The sequence below is a fragment of the Python bivittatus genome, unplaced genomic scaffold (genome assembly GCF_059951505.1).
Source record: "Python bivittatus isolate LINGU-HERP-01145 unplaced genomic scaffold, Pbiv_v1 ctg000480_np1212, whole genome shotgun sequence".
Taxonomy (NCBI): domain Eukaryota; kingdom Metazoa; phylum Chordata; class Lepidosauria; order Squamata; family Pythonidae; genus Python; species Python bivittatus.
In genome coordinates this window covers 102,092,966-102,111,369 of record NW_028277075.1, presented here as the reverse complement: position 1 = coordinate 102,111,369, position 18,404 = coordinate 102,092,966, and the positions used below count along the sequence as shown (strand labels likewise).

Below are 18,404 nucleotides of genomic sequence, written 5' to 3'. Positions count from 1 at the left end.
CATAAGATATAAAGTGATGGCATTTCAAGAAGAAAACCTGTCAGTCTATACAATGTGTAGCATCACCATCAGGACAGCCCAGGAAGGCCAGCTACCTGAGGTAGGAGATGATTCTTTTCCTGTTGCATTCCAGATATGGAAGGTATCAGGGTTGGCCTTATTGTCCACTGTCTCAGTCTGCCACTTAGAGTGGTGGCTCCCCTTCAGCTGAAGGTAGAGCGGGCCCAGACAAGCCACAACCATTTATTGCCACGAAAGTCAGCAGCTATATCCCAGGTAGCACAGCTGGCTTTATAGACGAAAGTGGCCAAAACACATTGGAGGAGGACATTCAGATTTCAATTCTGTTTCAAGTTTCACAAATACTTCCAGACTGTCTTGTTAAATATCCCAAGTATAAAGTATGCTAGTTTAAAACAATCACACTAAGTCATAGCCAACCATGACTGGCTACATGTCCACATTATGCTAAAACACAGCGATGAGTTCATACAAAACACTGTGTCAGAATCAAACAAACCACATAAGGACTTAGTGAACCCAGGGATAGACACTTCCTACACATTACTTAAATATGATTCTTATTGCTTTAGCCGTTCTCCATGGCTTCCATAGTTAAAAGTTTTACGTTTTGAAAATGCCTTCCATTAGTTATGAAACAGCACAGAGAAAGTAAGTTCAAATATTTTTCAATGTATAGTAGCAACAGTTTTAAAGGGTCCAAAAAAGTTATCAGGTTGGGAAGTGGAGTACTTTGAAGACTGGATGGAAGGTGCCAACTTGAAGAAGTGGAAATAGAGCCCAAAGTGGACTGCCAAAAATATTATTGATCCACTCACACAGTTTTCCTTCACCTCCTCACTTTTAGGATTTCATTTAGGAAGTGGGAAGCCCACTGCCAATCCTGACTGTGACATCAGACAATTCTTACCTCTACTCTGAATCCACTATGCCCAGTCAGCTGTATTCAAATAAAGATCAAGAAGGCCTGAAGTCAGACATCCAACTGACCAAACTGGTAGATGTACATGGAGCCTTAAACATGGAATCAATTTAATCTACAAAACTGACAAATACCCAATTGCACAGAATTTAGAGTGCAAGAAAATGGGGTATTAAAACTCTGACAGTGCCTTGATTTTTACTTATACCAATTTCGCTCAATAGTCATACATCAACCTCTTATGCTATGAAATGGTGACCAGAAATTGTCTCTGTAATACAATTCTGAATGGAAGAGGATCAGCTTACAAAACAGACTGTTTTCCTTTTTAAGTTTTTCATATACATGTTACCACTACTGAAATGTCAATGCTTTCTTAATAATTTGGGGCAGAGGAACATGTTAAAAAAACTAGGGTTCTGTGATATCATACACGCACAAGCATGTGTGCATGCATGTGTGTGTGTGTGTGCGCGCACACACACACACAACCAGGATGGAGAGAGGCCCACACAGGGAGACAGTCAGTCAAAAGCAGGTTGAAAACTACCTACCTCTGTTGGCAGTCATAGAAGCCAACTGTGATTTGAGTTTTGCAACAATGCTCATTAGACGTTCGATTTTTTCCTGCTGTTCATGTATCTGCTTCTCATAGCTGTCTGTCTGTAAAGATAGTGTAATTGGGAGCAATCATTTTATGTTGATGAATAGTTTTTACCTCAGACAGGCACAAAGAATGCCTATGCCATAGCATTAATGTCTAGATTTACTGCCTCCAATTCTGAATATGGTAGCTTGATTTTATACCTGAGGAGCTAGAAATGCCCATTTATCTTGTTTCCCTTCTTTTTATTTATTTCATTCTTGTTCTAAGGCACCAGGGGTGGAATATATGGGTTTGTTGAACCTCTCTTACCATCACAATAAACTGATTAAGACAGGTGTGGCTGCAAAACAGTGACTTGTAAGAGTACCAATATCACATTCATGGTTGAACTCAAGTTTATCTATTGCCCTGTACCGTACTGGCTTTTTTTTAGAAGTTCTGGATTTTTCCACTGTTAACAAGACAATTATGGACAAGAAAACAGCTTTCTGGCATAGACAGATGAGTTGTTTGGGTGGCTGAACAATAGCAATGCTACAATTTCAACCTTTTCCATTCTTCAGGCTCCTGAAAACCCTAGCTTTGAGCAGGCAGAGGAAAGGATGCTACTATTCCAATAAACAATAAAAACTCAATATATAGCAATAACTGCATCATAAGCCCATTAAAAGGCAAAGAGGTCAGTATATTTGAGCACCCTGGATGACCTCAGGAAGCAGGAGGAGGAGAAAAAGTCACTAAGACCCAAATTGAAAATGTACAACAGCAATGTCTTGTCAACACTTCTGTACAGAGCACACTCATGACAGCTAAAACAGACAGAAGAAAAGATGCTTTTGACAGCCAGCGTGCACAAGTGATTCTTTTAGAGTCAGATGGCAGCAACAAGTTAGTAACTACAAGATATACTTGACAACCAAATATCCATCTGTATTGAGTACCATCTGGCCGTGATGACTCCGGCTTCTATGCATTTGACACAGCTTCGATCTGCAGAGTCTAGCAAAACAAGTGGCCAACCAGAATCCACCATCAGCCATAAACTGACAGATGCTCCAACCAGTCCGAGACCATAGAGTAAAAGGGAGGAGGGTCACTGGAGCAAAAGCCACTTCTTTAAGTTACCCCAAGTTAAATAGGAACCACTTATAAGTTGACAATCTTTAAGCAACTGCCTTGTACTCTGCCCCCAGGAAATTTAAGTAAAGAAACCTTTAGAACTGATGAACTAATTAAGGGAAAGGGAGAATCCAAATGACATTTGACACACACTATCTACTTATTTTGTTAATGTATGGAATGGTAATCAGGATTTTCCACAGGCACAGAAGCATACGACATAGGGGCAGATTTTGTCTACTGTATCAGAAGTTCGTTAAATTGAGTGTTTACTGTACCACGTGAGGCCCTTCATTCAGAAAAGAAAAAGAACCATTGACTGTTCAGTAAACAAACTTCTATAGGCAAAAACTTCCACTGGGAAACTTTTCCAAATAATCAAAATAGTAAGTAACGTTTAAAGTTATCAAATGACACTGGTAAGCAGTGGGTAGACTACTACTTGAATACTTCTTAGATCTCCTCAGGTAGAAGGGAGACATGACCCAGTTTTATGGCATTTCATTTGAAATGAACACTGAAAATTCACAGAGGGGTGTGAGCAACAGCCCAAAGACTTCTTGCATAGCTGCAGAACTATGGATAAGACTGATGTGTACCCAACCCAGTGAAGGACAGTACGGGTGGTCTTCGTTTGGCAACCACAATTGGGACCAGCAACTTGGTCATTAAGTGAAACAGTCACTAAGTGAAACTGTGACTGTGCTTATGATCTTACGGCAGTTTTCCTTTGCTTTACATACCTGTGAAGGTTGTAAATGCAAAAATTGGTCATAAAGTTATTTTTCATCACCATCGTAACTGCAAACAGTCACTAAACAAGGCAGTCACTAAACAAAGAGTACCTGTCAGACTTGTGAGGTAGTCCAGACAAGAAGGACGCTCAGATGAACTAATTCTATCTTATTGTAAGGTTACATTAACAGAATCTTGCAAGTCTGAAGGTACATTTCTTCCCTGTTGCCTTTACAGCCCAAGATACTAGGGAAGGTCCCTTCCAAGATGCTTGCCACACCCCCATTTCTTCTATAGGCTAATCTGTCTCTTATCTGAACACTCTCCTGGCTGCCGCTCTTCCTCCTGTCTTCCAAGGTCATTCCCACATACCATTACACTATCTGTATACAAACTGGAGATAAAAAGTTAATAAAAATAATGGGCTTTCCCCCCATCCAAGTGCCACAAATGACTGAGAGAGGAAAATATGCACTGATTTACAGGGTCTGCAACAGTTTAAAGGTTTTTATCAAAGTTACCAAGAAACTTTGATAGATTGCAAACCCTGTGTCAGAAACAATCAATTCAATGTGATCCAAAATATCAGGACTACTTCTCCCAGAATTTCTTGCATTGGCAAGACCAGCTTAAGTTGATGGGAGTGCAAGTCCAAAATATCTGAAGGATACCAGATCGCCTGTTTGCAAGAAAGAAAAAACCCATTACTGCAATAGAAAAGGGCACAGGAAGCCATATTATATTAGGTAAGCATTCAAACTAGCACTGCTTTCTCTGACTGGTAGGACAGTTTGGGCATAGCATTTTCCCTAGAATTTGCTATCTGATTTTCTTTTATGGTTTTTACATAAAGATGCCAAGGACTGAATTTGGAGCCTTCTGCATGCAAAACCACTGAGCTATACTACATTCCTCACCGTTCCTCTTGCTCATCTCCCTATAAAATAAATGTCACTAGACCAGTGGTTCTCAACCAGCGTGCTGCAGCACCTAGGTGTGCCATGGGCTTGTTTCTAGTGTGCCACAAGATTTTTGTCTTATGTTGTTTTTTCCAATTTTTTTGGTAATATATACAGTACATTCTGTATAATCCGTATATATTCTATACAGTGCGGATATTTTAAAAAATTGTGTAACTTCCCCTCAAATCATGTCTTACACATTTAAAAATATCTATATATGATTAATAATTTTCTGGTGTGCCACAGAACTACTGCTATATTCAATATTGTGCCACAGATTAAAAAAGGTTGAGAACCACTGCACTAGACTCTATTTCTAAGTTGTAACACTATCTTATAGCTCATTTCATTTTTATCTTCTGTAATACAGAACAACATCAACAAAAGAACATTTCAAATGCCTGGTTTCCTTACTGTTTCTTCTTGCAAATGTGGGAGACTGTTGTTCCCCTACTATCAACTTCCTGCACTATCTCAGTCTCCTTCCAGTCATAACATCCTATGAGAAAAGCAATCCTAGAGGCAACTGGTGGACACATGTCAAAGCCGCCTAAGAGCTAAAGAGAAATGCAAACTCTCCTTGATGGTTACAAAATTCAATTTCATAGACAAAGACAAACAAGTGGTATGATACAACTTCACACCTGTAATTGCATGATCTCAGCAGATAATCAACAGAGCATTATTGAACTACACTGAATACTTCTGTTGTGTAGGAAATCTGAGTCAACCTTTTTTTCAGAAGTGGTCGTACAGGTAATCTTAACTTGTAGGGTTAGATACCAGGCGCATACATACCTTTTGTTTTAGTTCTTTCATAGCAAAATCTCTCTCCATGCATGCCTGTCGAAATGCTTCATATGCCTTATTAAGCTGCTCTGCAATATTTTTATCCATACTTCCCAGCAATATTTCATCACTGAAGAGATTATGAAGGCAGCAGATCTGGTTAAATTTCTTTTTAAAAAAAGGAAAAAATTTTTGGTTATTTTAGACTATTTTTGCTGCTTCCACATTTGTCCAGAGAAAGGAGCAACTAATGCAGCAATATGGTGGATCCTCACTCAACGCTATTTGGAATTTTTTTCCTAGGACAGGGGTTGCCCACCTTTTTTATTTCAGGACCCCTTTTTAACATCGAAAAAAAATTGCAGATCCCCCCCAACCCAGATAGCAGTTACATAAAATGAAACAAAAAGCTACTATGAATTCAGTAACCACAAATAATGCTTTTAAATCAATTTGGATTCTACCAATTACAAATGGAGTTTTCCATGTAGATGCAACTATTTATTCAGTCTAGGGAAGGGTACAGTATTATTATTTTCATGTTCTGAAAAGCAAGCCTTCTGGCAACCCACTAAAACAGTCCAAAAACGCAGCGACAATATCTCCCCCTGTCCATTCATCCCTGCTCCCCACCCCCCAGAAACAAATCAAGAAGCTATAAACAAGCCATCAATATTATTTTTTAATATGACCCCCCCCGCCCCCATGTATTTCCTTATGCGGGTGAGGACTCCTTTTGCACATGCTTAAAGAGGCAACAGCGCTCTCCCTGTTTTGCTGCTAGGAGTTAGCAGAATGTGGTGCATGTGTGTATACAGGTGAGGCTGACCACCCAGGTGAGCATCAGCTGGCATGCACAGTGGGAGTTTCCAGATGGGTGAAGGAGAAATCCTGCTGGTGTGGTGGAGAGGGATCAGGTGGGTGGACCTGGGGGCAATTCCTCTGTTTTTGCAGTATGGCTTCTTCCTCTCATCCCTCAGTGAGAAAAGGGGCTAGAGCAGTGTTTCTCAACTTTGGCAACTTTAAGATGCATGGACTTCAACTCACAGAATCCCCCTGCCAGCATGGGTGGCTGGGGAATTCTGGGAATTGAAGACCATGCATCTTAAAGTTGCCAAGGTTGAGAAACACTGGGCTAGAGGAAGCAGCTGGTATATCGCTGAGAGCTGAGGCCGAGGGGTCCAATGGTGATGGGAGAAAGAAAATGTAAGAGAAGGTTGGAACTGATGGGATGTGAGGGAAGCCCTGTGGAGTAGCCAGAACAGCAAAGTAGGGGCACAATTGGAGCCCCTGTGGTGGTTATGGGGCTGTGTGACGGAATGCTTGACAGGCTTCGAGAACACAGGGGAGGAAACTAAGGGCTATAACAGAAGAGATTCTTGAGTCCATGGGAGGGGAAAGCATGAGAAAGAGACTGACTCCATCTTAATTATGCTAGGTATAGACTTAGCTGAAGAATTGCTTTGGCAGGCTTTAAGATTCTGTTACCTCACCCTGTGACCAATAAAGAACTTTCCAGAAAGTGGGTTTTTTTTCCTGAGCTTGCCATCCTCGCAGGCCTTGACAGGTTGTTAGGGGGTGAGAGCATCTGTGGGCAGCTTGCTGACATTGCAGCCAGAAATAATGCCAGGAACGTTGCTATGGTGGGTAAAGCCATGCATAGATTGGGTATGCTGGGAGGGAGAGAAATACCGCCACTGGCCAGGAAGAAGGAAGGAAGAACCAGTCTAAACATGCTAGTGCTATTCCTCTCAATCTCCCTCTTAATCCAGCCTGGCATTTCTCTTCCTCTTACCTCACTCCAGGCAACATCAGTGTCTATAGAGGAGCTACGTGAGAGGTTTTTGTTTTGTTTTGCATGTTTGGTATATAAGATGAACCCTTTGCAATAACTCCACAGTCCCCAAGGAGTCCATGGGCCCCGGTTCGGGAACTACTGTAAATATTTAAGGCTGAAAGCACTATCCATTTTCCTGGATGACCAGCAGGGGTCATATATGGTTTAAGCCATAAGGGGGGTTGTTTGGTTTGGGCAAAGCAGATTGAGTGAATAAAACCATTTGTGGCTTATTCAAGAAATCACAATTAAGCAAACCCTGGCTTAGTGGACACATGAACCAGGTCAGAGGGATGCAAGACTTCCCAGAGTTGTGCATCTGGTATGTGTATACTTTGCAACATGTTGCCCTTTTCTGGAAAACAAAAATAATAAAGCTTGAGATGCATTCTGATCCTATGGACATCACTGTACCTTACCCTTAAAAAGCTGAACCTATTAAAAAAAAAAAAAAAAAGCATCAGTTACTGCTAGAAGGCTTCCGGGACTTTGACTACCCTTTCATGGTGCCTGGAGGCTGTGGGGGCCTGGATGGGGAACAACAGGCTTCAGCTGAACCCTGGTAAGATGGTTGGGGGCTCCTGTGTATCAGTCTGGTCAGTCACTCATGCCCTAGTCATCTCCCATATAGACAATTGCAATGTGCTCTACATGGGGCTACCCTTGAAGAGTACCCGGAAGCTACAGCTGGTTCAAAATGCAGCTGCGTGGACAATCTTGGGTGCCCCAAAGATGGCACATGTTACACCTTTGCTGCAGGAGCTGCATTGGGTGCCAGTTTGCTTCCAGGTCCAATTCAAGTATTGGTTATCACCTTTAAAGCCCTACATGGCATGGGACTGGGCTACCTGAGGGACTGTCTCACCCCCATTATATTGACCTGTCCCACCTGGTCAAGCAGAGAGGGTATGCTATGGACCCCATCGATGAAAGAATGTCAACTGGCAGGGCCCAGGAGGAGAGCCTTCTCTGCTGTTGCCCTTGCCCTATGGAACTCTTGACTTTCCAGAATGGGGTAAAGACCTGGCTCTCCCAACTCGTGTGGGGCGTGAAGAGGGGCAATCAACCCTGGGGGTGGCTAGTACCTTGAAGATGTTCCTGTAGGTTAATATATACCAGCAGTATCTTGGAAGATATTATTTATGTATGAATATGGTTATTGTATTTTAATTGTATTTTAATTAATATTTATTCTTGTTTTTACTATAAACCACCCAAAGCTGCTCCCTAGTGAGATGGGTGGTGACCAAATTTGAAATATATATAAAGAGAGCAAGAAAAAGGAACAAAACTGCATGCCCTACAGTGAGAGCAGGAAATTTATCCCAAAGGAAATAGGAAGATCCTTTTCTGTCAATCAAAAGGTCCATTTAGTCCAGCATTTTGGTGATTAGTAAGAGGTGACCCTTGGAAGCTAATGAACAAAGGAAAGACCCTGTCAATCCCCGCCATCAAATTTTCATAGGCACACTGCCCTTAGCCGCAGGCTTTAATGTTTAGACCTAGTAATCTAGCATATATAGAATAAATAACAAATTTAGATATAATTATTTATAAAATTTTCACCATACTTTCCTTCTGAAAATTGTACTCAGTGGCTAATAATAATGTAGTTATACAAATTAATTAAAAGAGTATTAAAAATCAACAAAAAGGAGAATATCCTGGTTAAAACACTCTTCAACAGTCCAATAAACACTTAAATTAATAGAAACATCTATAACAGAGAGAGAAATAGACCAATCTGTCTTGGAGAGGCACTTTCAGGGCTCGGGAGAAACCATTCAAAGGCCTTTCTTCATTTTCCCACTAAGTGTGACTTTAGAGGAGGCAGCAGAGGGAAAAAAAACAGTTTTTCCAAAAGATCTTAACACCTGGATAAATTCATGAGTTGAAAAAGCAGTGTTTCAAGTTGATTTGCTCCAAGTCACATATGGCTTTAAAATCACAATCAGGGCTTTGACTTGTGCCTGTAAACAGACTGATAAACACTGAAACTGGGGTAACCAAGGAGGCATCTGTAATTTGCAAATTACAAAAACCTTTACTATTACAATGGGCTGTCCTTTGAAATATTGGATTTTGAGACAATTTACAATTTAACCAGCTAACAAAAAGCAGTCAAATATAATTTCCTGTCTATTTTCACCCTATTACAGTAAAACTGTGATGGAATAAAAATAGTTAAAAAATTAAAGTGTTACTAGAACTAAACCTAAGTGATCAGTGGACAAAGTATTTAGGAGCTTTATCTATTAGCTTAGCCTGTTTACAGCATGCTGCCATGTGACAACACAAATACAAGATGTAGTGTGAATATGTAAGGGAAATACTCAAATTGCCACTGTAATTTCTTTAAAATATCAGACCATCTAATGCAACACCAGTAATGAAAGTTACTAAAGAGAGGAACAGTCCTTATTCCCTGTGTAGACCAAAATGCTGCACAACTCTCTTTAACCACAGATTTAATGCTAGTTGAAAAACCAAAACCAATTATCTTTCCTCAGATCTCATACCAAACAAACAAGAACAGCTTCCAGAACACAATTAATTAAATGTGACAAATTTCTAATTTAAACAGAGTCAACTTTGGCACCAGCATTCTTTTGCTTCCCTATTTATCATTGAGGGAAAACTATTTTTTTTAAGGAGCCCTTACTCACTCCTATAAGCTGTAACAGCTCAGATCCTTTACATTCACTTCAGCTGACACACAATGCTTTATAAAGATTTCTAATAGTGCATTCCCAAGCTTGTTAACTCAATAAGTGTCACCAAACTCAAAGGGCTTTACTGCAATTTGTAGGCTCAAGGTGGCTGCTTAAGCGATTTGGGTTGCCAACCTTTAATCTCCTACCTGGGAACTTGCTTGAGGGAACTCAAAGAGGCCAAAGAGCGTTTCCAGGCAAACCTATCTGTTGTGCAACCATCCTGAAAGAGTGGGATCTGAACACCCCTCAAATGACTGACCAAAAGCTACCCAGTATTTTTGCAGAGGACTAGTCAAACGCTTCACTTGACCTGGCCAAAATGAACGCTTCCCCCTTGTAAGACTGAGAAGGCATACTGGATTTGGTCTTACTGCTGTTCTCTTTCCATGCTCTGAGTGTATTTGCTAACTCAATGAGAGAACGTTTCATGGTCCAACAATGCTCATGTTAACTCAAAAGTAAGCCCCATTGAATCCCTTGAGAAAAGGTACAGGATTAGAGCCCTATGGAACTATTAATTCTATATTTATGACAACTGTTGCCATGGTGTTATGTTTCTACAATTGCTGAGCTTTCCAACCCAACAGTAGCCAAATGTGTCAGAGTTTGATAAATGTCACAAATTGGCATCCACACCATAGTGGGGGAACTACCAAGATATTTGCGTTGTTCTGCCAAATGTGCACGTCTACAGAATGGGAATGAGAGCATCTTCTTGCTAATTAATGCATCGGGTCACTTGGCCAGGAGGGACTAGAGCTACGGAGAGAAACAGATGCTTGGCCTTGATCATTTCAGTTGCTTCGCAGGGCTTCCATGTCAGGTACTTCTTTTTTTTCTTTAAATAAACAAGGAATCATAAAATATAGTCTTTGGGAGAAAAATAGAAAAAACATTTTTTCAGAAGAATGGAAAAATACAGTACACAGTCTGTGGGCACTGTTTCTCCTTGAAAGCATTTGAACTCATACTCTGTCATGAGACTAAGCATTGGGGGAAGGTTTAGGGGGCCTGAAGATTGTGAAGGGACGCCACAGCTTCCAGTTGCCATCCCATCCTTTGAGGGAAACAACTGATCCCAACTCAGGGATAATAGGACCCAGACCTGCTGGCAGGACGGGCAGCCCCCAAAGATAAATTCCATATGCATGTCTAGCAAAAGAAATAAACTATCCTGTTCATGCCTGTCTAGAAATACAAATACAAATCACAAAGCAGTATTCGATGGTTTAAATTTACACTATCTGAAAGGAAGCTGAAGCTGCAGGCTTGTATCTGCCCACCCCCTGCCTCTTTAAAAAAAATGCTTGGGCCCTGCTCATAGAATGCCCAAGGTATTTTGACACCTGAATTCAAAAGTAACCTCCCCTTCACCCATGACTCGTTGGGTCATTGTTTCAGAGATATGTCCTTACCTAAAGAGAGAAAGAGAATGGCTAAGGGCAAAAAAGCAGTGGGAGTGTGAGCGACTTGCTGCTGGCTTCCCCACTGACTTTGTTTGTGGGAAGCTGGCAGGGAGCATCAGAAAACTAACTTCCTTCCTCCCTCCCTATAATATAGGCTTGCTCCATTTTCCCTCCCCTCATGACCCTCAGGAAAGCCCCATGAAGCTTCCTCCTCCTCTTCAACTGGCCCACGGAATTGCCTGCCACTTTGCTGGGGGGAGGTGGAACAAAGGGAGCCACGGACCATGAGGAAAACTGCACTCCTGCTCCCCATTCTGGTGTGTCCCCAAGGGGCCCCTCCCTCGAGGGAGGAAGAGGGCTCACCTGTTGACCATCAGTGTCCCCCAGCCAGCCCTACCTCACTGACAGGCATCCAAGTTGCTCCCTCACCCTTCCCTCAACACCCCCCACTGTTAAGAGATTTCAAATTTCATCCTCAGTTCCAAAGCAGCCAACTGCCGCTCACATATTGGGCATTGCCACCAGCTGATTGGACAAAGGGGCCAGAGGGAGCAGGAAAGAGGTTGGGGATTCCTTCCTCCCTCCCTCTCTCCTTTCCACATATATTATAGGCTTGCACCATTTGCCCTCCCTCACGACCCTCAGGAGAGCCCCCGTGAAGCTGCTGCCACCTCCTCCTCCTCCTCAACTGACCCACGGAACTGCCTGCCACTTTGCTGGGGGGAGGTGGAAAAAAGGAACTGCAGACCATGAGGAAAACTGCACCCCCATTCCCCATTCTGGCATGTCCCCAAGGACCCTCCTTTGAGGGAGGAAAAAGGCTCACCTGTCAACTGCTGGTGCCCCCCCCCCCCGCTATCCCTATCTCACCAACAGGCATCCAAGTTGCTCCCTCATCCTTTCCTCAACACCCACAGCTGTTAAGAGGTTTCAAATTTCTCCCTCATTTCCAAAGCAGCCAATCGCCACTCACCTGTTGAGCCTTGCTGCCAGCCAATTGGGCACAGGGGACAGAGGGAGGCGGGAAAGAGACTGGGGATATGCCCATGATGATCATGTGACCTGGGCTGACCATGGCGGTGCAGCAGGACAGCAGTGCTGAAGCAGCCACAAATTCTGCAAAATTCAATCCCATGGGAGTAATGGGTCCCAGATTTTGGATGCATTCTGTAAGTTAGCCCATTTGAGGTACCTTGGTTCAAAAACTGTTGCCCTATGATGCACTGTTTCACCCAATTGACGGTTACAGACACGAAAGTCTTAGTAGTATATAGTTAGGGACTCCTCACCTTGCTAATGGTAGGGACGGCTTTGCTTATACCAGACGGCTTTCATTTCTGACACTGAATGGCAGTCATGACATCCTTTGGGTCAATTTACTAGTAATATTTTACGGAGAAAAGTATGGAGAAAAGTGGTTTCCGGCCTGGAAGAACAGGAAAACCAAATGAGGATAAGTTATTTTAAGTCATAGTAGAGGGTTCAGAAACTGTGCTCCATGGAGCCTTAAGGCTCCACAAGAACTTGATGAGATTCTGTGAAAGGCTAAAGGCAAAGCCAAAATTGCTCACTCAAATGCAACCAGGGGCATCCATACAATTTTTCTCAAGCAATCATATCCCAGTCATTGAACTTTGATTTGTTTGGTTGAAACATCAACCACCAACAGAATTGTGAAATTCTAGTTTTAACTTTTGTATGCTGGAATCTTTAGTTTTGCATTTACAATAAACAGGGGTTTTTTTAATACTTAGAATAATCGGAGGAACTTTCTGGGACAGTAATTGGCGCATCTATATTTGTGAAATTTAAACAATTTCTGTTCATAAATTTGCATAAATAAATTACAGTGAACACAGTTTAGTTTTATTCCCAATTTTCTATCATTAGAGCTTTGCCTCTTGATCAGGGATTTTTTTTTTTTTTAACTAACAGGTTCCACAGCCTGAAAATCCCTGTTGTAATGGATTTAAAACTTGGCTTGTTTGCAGAAGAAAGTTGGGCTTAACTGTCACATCGGTAGCAGTTCAATATACAGTTATCTGGGGGTAAAACAAAAATGAATGTTCATTTTTATTTTTCATATATTTATTTGAAAATGGACTGTCTTGTATAATGCAATTAATCAAAATAAAATGGGGAAGAAACCAGTTATCTCAGAGTAATCCCCACTGACCACAGAGTTTAGTAGGCACGTGCAAGATTGCAATAGAAGCCTTTAAAACAGTCTTTCCAAACAGGACACTTTCTGGTTGTGTTGGAGTTCAACTCCCATAATTCTCAGCTGGCACCAGCAAAAGATGATGGCAACAAGTGGCAGAAGTCAAAGTCGCATCCTTCTGGAGGGTACCCAGTTGGGGAAGGCTGCTTTGAAAACCATCTAAAGTTAAATCATTATACAAGAAAAACAGAGGCAGAACAAAAACAGTTATCCAGTATAATTAAAAGAAAAGTTGAAAAGGAGATGCTGGGAAGCCTCCTTGAGTACCAGTTCCAAAAAAGCCTTCTCTTAATCACTAACTGCTTGACCTCCAAAGAATTATTCCTACACAATATGCATATTATGGGAGCAAGAGAAATACTATAGCTGTACTGCATCAGCTTGAATGGTCAGGAAACTTTTTGAAGTCTAATTGAAACAAATGAGAACAACAAGACTGGATTCTTTTCCAAACTTATTTGTTTTACTGGAGCTTCAGGTAAGGAAATGCCAGAGAACTGTGCCAATGCAGCTTTTTAAATATGCAAGACCATCAGAGATATGGAAAACAGTTCTCCAAAATGATAATCCATCTTAGACTTAGTGTGTCCCTGGTGAAACATTTCTCAACCTTATTTTTTCCACTCTTCCTTGAAAGTAATAGGCATGAACATTAACTTAAAAACAAACAAAAGTGGTTGATTTGTTTCAGGCCATGAACCAAATGCTATTTGGGTCACACCTGTCCACTTAAAATATGGTATTTAAAGGAAATCTCCCGATAAACAAGGTTTATTCTTTGCATCCATACATACAATGCTATGTTTTGAAGCTACATTTGTGGCTTCCTCACAATTAACTTGAAGATACTTATGCACTGCTTAGCAAACTATTGCAAGTTATGCCTTGCAGAAATAAAAAGAAGCAATTCTCACAAGAAGTTACTGAAAATCTAGGACATGCCTCTCCATGCTCAGTTACAAGAGACAGATAAGATCCATTGAGGGACACAAATATATACAAGTAATGTCTGCATTGCAAAATAATTATTTTCATTTACATTTGCAGGACACTGTCTAATATCACAGGATAATTTCATGAACATCCTTAAACCTTGTTATTTTTGAGACAGTTCTGCAACATACTGTATTGCGAGAAAGGGATATTGCTTGCAACAAGAATAAAATTCAATATAAACTAGAGATACAAGGTTTTGAAAAAGAAATATGGAGAAAGGATTTTTCCATATTTCATAGCTTTCTAACATGCTTGGACCATAAGCATCAACACGTCATCTCATTCCCAGAAAATCGCCCAGAATCTTACAAGTTCACTAAATCCTGCATGATTTCAGTAAGATCTCAAGCAAGGTATTGTCGAAGGCTTTCACGGCCGGAATACGATGGCTGGTGTGGGTCTTCCGGGCTGTGTGGCCATGTTCTGGAAGTTTTGTGCCCAGCCTGAGAGAACTGCTCCTGTCTGTGCTCCTGCTCTCTGAAGATGCCGGTCACAGATGCTGGCGAAACGTTAGGAAACAAAACTTCCAGAACACGGCCACACAGCCCGGAAGACCCACACCAGCCATCTCAAGCAAGACTTCCAAAACTGCAAGAGAACTTGAATGAAATTTCAGCATTTTCACTTAAGATTTTGGCAATGTTTTGAAAATATTTTTCATTTAATAGGGTTTGTGGGAATGTTTTTTGGGGAAAATGAATGTTCTGGCATCTGCCAGTGTTGCCATTCTGGGGTCAGCCTTTTTCCCCCTGAAACATGAGCATTTTTTGAAAGAAAAAAGCATCACAGCTTTAACTTCTCCCATAGGCCATCAAAGAAAAATGTATCTCCTTTAAGCCTTTAAAGAAATGGAAGATTTGTCCAGACAGAATCTCTGCTCCTGAGCTGCCTATTGAAGCTTTTTTTGTTCAAGTCAACAACAGATAAAAATATAAATATATTTATAATGCATGCCACACCAAAAACTCACCAACCAAAGCAAAGTACACAAAATAGGGAGAACTATTTAACTGGATTCAAAAGCTCATTGAACCAAATGATAATATCTGAAAATCAAAGTAGCTCATTGAGATGGAAAATCTGACTGAAGGAAAAGCAGTTCAAAGAAGTAAAGAGAGAAGAATGGCAGGTGTAGAAAAAGCAAACAAACTAAACATCACTGTTAAGAATAGTCTAGTAAGTCTTCATGATATACAAACTGGAGTGTTGGACTAGGAGCATAATTCCAGTCTCTATTTGGTCATGAAACTCACTAGATGATTCTGAATGAGTCACTCTCTTAGCTCAGAGATGCACAGCTCAAACCCCCAGAGCTGTGTTATTCTTCCAAGACTTCCAAAACTTAAGGTGTAACCACCAGGTAACTTCAAGAATTATCAGATTGTATGACTGAAGGGTGAAATTGTTAATCGAGAGACTGGAGAGTAATAATGAGAACATGTCATTTGAAATACATGAGAATGAAATCAAAGTTAGTCTTCATTCTGTCCAATCCCCCATTCTTTGGAATGTGACTATCAAGTACGACCTTTTAAAGCTAGAAGATGCACATTTCCTCATAAGGCTGTTGTGGGGATACAATGGGAGAATCATAAAGGCTAGCCAGTACTGCATGGAAAATGGAGTAACAATTGCATTAATTAATATAATGCTTATTCTACATTTAATATATTCCATTTTTTCTTTGCAGGAACGATGAAATAGATAACTTGTTTAAAAATATGTTATTTTCATGCATATACGTTTGTGATAAATTTCCTTTTAAAAATATCTAAGATGATCATACTTAACTGAAATTCTTTAATTTTGCATGAAACTAATTATTATCATAATTAGGAGAGAAAGCTACAACCCTTCTCTTTTGTTCATTGCTGAAAGTAATTCTGACATGTTTTGATAGAATTTAAACCTAGCATCAGAATACAAGTACGTTTTTACACACATACATGCCTTACTCATCAGTGTAGTTGAACTGATATGATACAAATCTCTCTGAAATTTTTGTATTCCTTCTCTATGCACTTTTTAACATCTACATTATTATGACAAATGCCTAAGCTGTTTAACTATTTAAACAGATATTTTCAGTGACCATTTTTAGGAGGAGAGAAATCGAATTAGGCTGGGTTCAAAATCACCTGAAGCTTAGTTTGCTTAAAAATGGTGGCTGAACTAGCACATAATATACTAAGCTGTAACTAAACAACCTTCATTGTAGTTGAGCATGATATGTTAGCTTTGTCACCATCTTCCAGCCCAATCTTCTGAATGGATATCACTTTCTAATTCCAGATCTGGAGAGAGGAATAGACTTTTTCAAGCAACATAACTTAGGATTTGTCAGTTTGTACATCATGATTTGTTGAATAAGCTGGTATGGTCTGCACATCATCTGATGCAAACAATCTGCATTACAGCCTGATGAGTACTGGAGACCAGTGGGGCAAGAGTATCTCCTCTGCCCGTGCCACCTGTGGCTTTTGTACGTAGAGGCTCAGCTCTGTTCCTAGGCCCAGGTTCTAAAGTTGTCAGCCTAAAGCTGCAGGCCCTTGGCTTTAATGGAGGATATAATCCATTCTACTTTAATAAAAGTTATTATCCATATATTTATGCCCATATGAAAGATGAACTCGAATATTTTCTATATCAATAAGAATATCTCCAGACATAATGTTTTTGGTTTAGCTTCCAAATTCAAACCCCATCCCTAGATCAGAAGATCTAGACTTTGAAGATGTGTGCATGTGAATGCTGTTTTTTAGCTGATATAGTGGTTAAGTCATCAGGCAAAAACCCGGGAGACCCTGAGCTCTAGTCCCAAACCCAGCTGGGTGACCCTGGGGCAGTCCCTCTCTCTCAGCCCTGGGAAGGAGCAGGCAAGGGCAAACCAATTCCGAAATCTTGCCAAGAAAACTGCGGGGACTAGTCCAGGCAGTGTCCAGGAGTCTTGAATCCAAAGAGAGGGAGAACGTTACTCTTGCATGTCACACTCATGTCATCTGGGGCAAGGAGAGAAAGCAATCAGAGCATCTTTTACTTGCCTGATGATCTGCCCTTCACATGGATCCAACTAGAATTAATTCCCATCGCTTTAAAGGAGTTTTCTCCTAAATTAATGTACACAAGACTACAGATATCTAGCCCTTTTAGTTAAGTCCTATGCATACTGATTAAAAAATAATTCCCACTGATTTCTTTCAACAGAACCATGGTGTTTGTTTAGCTACGGCTTCTCAGAGAAACCACAATTGACTGGACTCACCTAACACACTAAATAATGGTGTACAAAATCTGTGGCTGGATTCACACATCACACTAATCATAAACAAATGTTTTGACTTAATTGGATGTGTTTCTGTTGCTTTCAGAAAATAGTGTCCATGGGGTGATTTGTGACAAAGCTTCAGTAAGGCAATTTCCACCTCTGTCACTACAAAGATGGGTTCACCACAGAACCGAGTCCCCATCTTTTCATTCAGGGAAACTGGAGGAAGGACTTCACAGCGTTCAGGACTTCTATTCCAGTTGCAATCTTTCTAGGAAGAAAGAGCAAACTGGTTTCTCAAATACTCGCCCATTGGAATTTCTCGGAGGTTGTGATTTCCCAATAAAAAACTTTCACGTCTGAATTCAAGGAACAGGAAGTTTTCTCCGGTCCTCGGCCCTTCCACAACTGGTTCTTAAGCACCCAGAGACTACGAGACACCCAATTCTTTTTGTGTTACTTATAAGAGGAAATCAACAAGCGATCCCTTTGCTCCAGGTATAACTGGTTTTACACAAAGCAGCCATCCAGCCACCTCTCCCCTCGAGCGCCCGAGTGTTTCTCCTCCGCAGACGCTTCCGCCTTTGTAAGGAAATCTATGAATGACAAGACGCGCTGAAATTCACTTAACAAGCTTGTGGCGTTTTTCTGACTGACTCCAAAGGCCCTGGCAAACAATGGCAAAACGGGCCGGGAAAATAAAGGTTATAGGTTGGGCTGCATTTCTACGCACAGGACTCAAATCGAAAGCACTTGCCTGTGGATTAGTGGAGACGGACCAGAAAGCAAGCTTGTTTACAATTGCCCGGT

General features: G+C 41.0%; 1 protein-coding gene across 6 annotated transcripts in view; it reads right to left on the bottom strand.

Moving 5' to 3' along the window:
• The window catches only part of TANK (TRAF family member associated NFKB activator), a 43,336-nt gene that overhangs the window by 20,900 nt on the left and 4,032 nt on the right, over positions 1-18,404 (bottom strand). For 4 of the 6 annotated variants that reach the window (XM_025166274.2, XM_007427567.4, XM_025166275.2 and 1 more), the window contains exons 2-3: positions 5,165-5,323; positions 1,498-1,606 (exon numbers count right to left, since the gene is read on the bottom strand). In XM_025166274.2, coding sequence (XP_025022042.1) covers positions 1,498-1,606; positions 5,165-5,263 — 208 coding nt within the window. In that variant the 5' untranslated portion in view covers positions 5,264-5,323. Of the gene's footprint in view, positions 1-1,497; positions 1,607-5,164; positions 5,324-12,401; positions 12,539-18,404 lie in introns of all 6 variants that reach the window. The other 2 variants (XM_088146643.1, XM_007427566.4) reach the window with 1 other exon arrangement.